The following is a 1560-nucleotide window of genomic DNA, read 5'->3' as shown; positions in this document are numbered from 1 at the left end:
AAAAAAAAAAAAAATACCATAATTACATTGATGTTCTGCAGAACTTCTCCACTTTTCTGACAAACTGAACAAGGTCACTGGCCAGCAGCTGAGGCTCCTCGAAGGCAGCAAAGTGACCACCTCGAGGCATGAAAGTGTAGGAGTAGATGTTTCTATACCTAATTTGTGCCCACGATTTAGGGCAGTGCATTGGCTCCCCAGGGAAGGCAGCCAGTCCAGTGGGCACAAATATCCCTGTCCTAAATCAAAACAGCAAAATTTTATTAGGGTCAGCATGATGGGATAAAAGGGGTTGTCAGGTATGCAAAATACAAGTTGTGAGTTTTGACAGTATGAGCACTTGGGCACATACTTTGCATCCGGTCTTTTTTCAGGATTACTCTTTAAGTTCTCTTTGTAGAAGCGCATGGAGGAGACTATGGAGCCTGTGGTCCAGTAGATCATGACATTTGTCAAGAGGTCATCCAGACTGAACTTCCTGTACAAATGCAGTCATTTATAATTCATTAGAGACAATAACAATCACACAATCCTTGTTGAAACTAACCCCATATAATTTCTATGATGATAATACTAGAAGGGTGAGAAGGAACGCCTTCTTGTACCTCTCCAGTCCACCATCGGCCAGATCTCTGTTCCCAAGATCAGTCCAGGTGGAGAATTTCTCCAGAATGTAGGCAGCCAGACCCACAGGAGAGTCATTAACTCCACAACCTGTGAACACCATTTAAACTATATTAACAGCTGAAATAATAATGAGACCACAAAATATTTGTAACACTTGGATTTTTTTAGGTAGCTTCTCATAAAAAGCTTTGAAAAACAGTGAGTTTGTTTTTAATCCATCAGCAATGTCAATATGATGATCAGAATCAGTGAGTTTATTTCCTGGGTATGTATGTCCCTACCTGCAGTGTCTGGTTTAGTGGCCTGAATGTGAAGGTAGCCTGTTTCCCTCAGGATGTCCCAGACATTCTTCTCAAAGAAAGGGAACAACCGGTGGACATCTTCCCGACTGAAGCCCACCAGGAAGGGCAGATAAGGACCAATCATGAGGGACAACAGCACTTTGAACCCCGTACTGGACGAAAACATGTTTAAGTGGAGACCTTTCACGCACCTGGGAAGATAGTTTGTGAAGCAGATTACTAAAAAATATAATTTTTACCTAAGATTATAGACAATTTTAATCTGTATTAAGTATCAATGTATAGCTATAAATGTTTGTGTATTTCTTGTGGTAAAATATCCTTCATTTATTCATGTCTACTGGAATTTGTAGTGTCACTGGTTTTGGTCATTGTTGCACTTTGTACACTGCAAACACTTTCACAACTGATGAATGTCACAATGCTCGCTTTAGAAAACAAGTTGGTAGTGGAAATTCCACTGCAGTGATGACTTGTTTTCAGTAAGGGCTTGTTTTGCTGACTGTCTTACTGAGGCTTCATCTGTGCCATGTTGGTAGTGATGAGGGAGCCCCAGTCTCCTCCCTGCAGATAGAACTGGGAGAAACCTAAACGCTCCATCAGTGTCAGGAAAACTCGGGCAGCAGCGAGA

The 1560-nt window shown here is 41.5% G+C and overlaps 1 protein-coding gene across 1 annotated transcript; it reads right to left on the bottom strand.

Annotated features, from left to right (window-relative positions):
* Window positions 1–6: 6 nt before the first annotated feature.
* On the bottom strand, window positions 7–1554 carry LOC111664017 (epoxide hydrolase 1-like). The gene is made up of 5 exons (XM_023418457.2): window positions 1441–1554; window positions 909–1120; window positions 606–714; window positions 353–478; window positions 7–239 (listed from the first exon to the last, which is right to left on the bottom strand). Exons 1-5 carry the CDS (start codon window positions 1527–1529, stop codon window positions 23–25), a joined length of 753 nt encoding a protein of 250 aa, XP_023274225.2. The 5' UTR covers window positions 1530–1554; the 3' UTR covers window positions 7–22.
* Between the last annotated feature and the right edge of the window lie 6 nt (window positions 1555–1560).

Source organism: Seriola lalandi, unplaced genomic scaffold (genome assembly GCF_002814215.2).
Source record: "Seriola lalandi dorsalis isolate HSWRI2012SDOR001 ecotype SW California unplaced genomic scaffold, Sedor1 jcf7180002001308, whole genome shotgun sequence".
Classification (NCBI taxonomy): Eukaryota; Metazoa; Chordata; class Actinopteri; order Carangiformes; family Carangidae; genus Seriola; species Seriola lalandi.
This window is presented reverse-complemented; position numbering and strand designations above follow the sequence as displayed.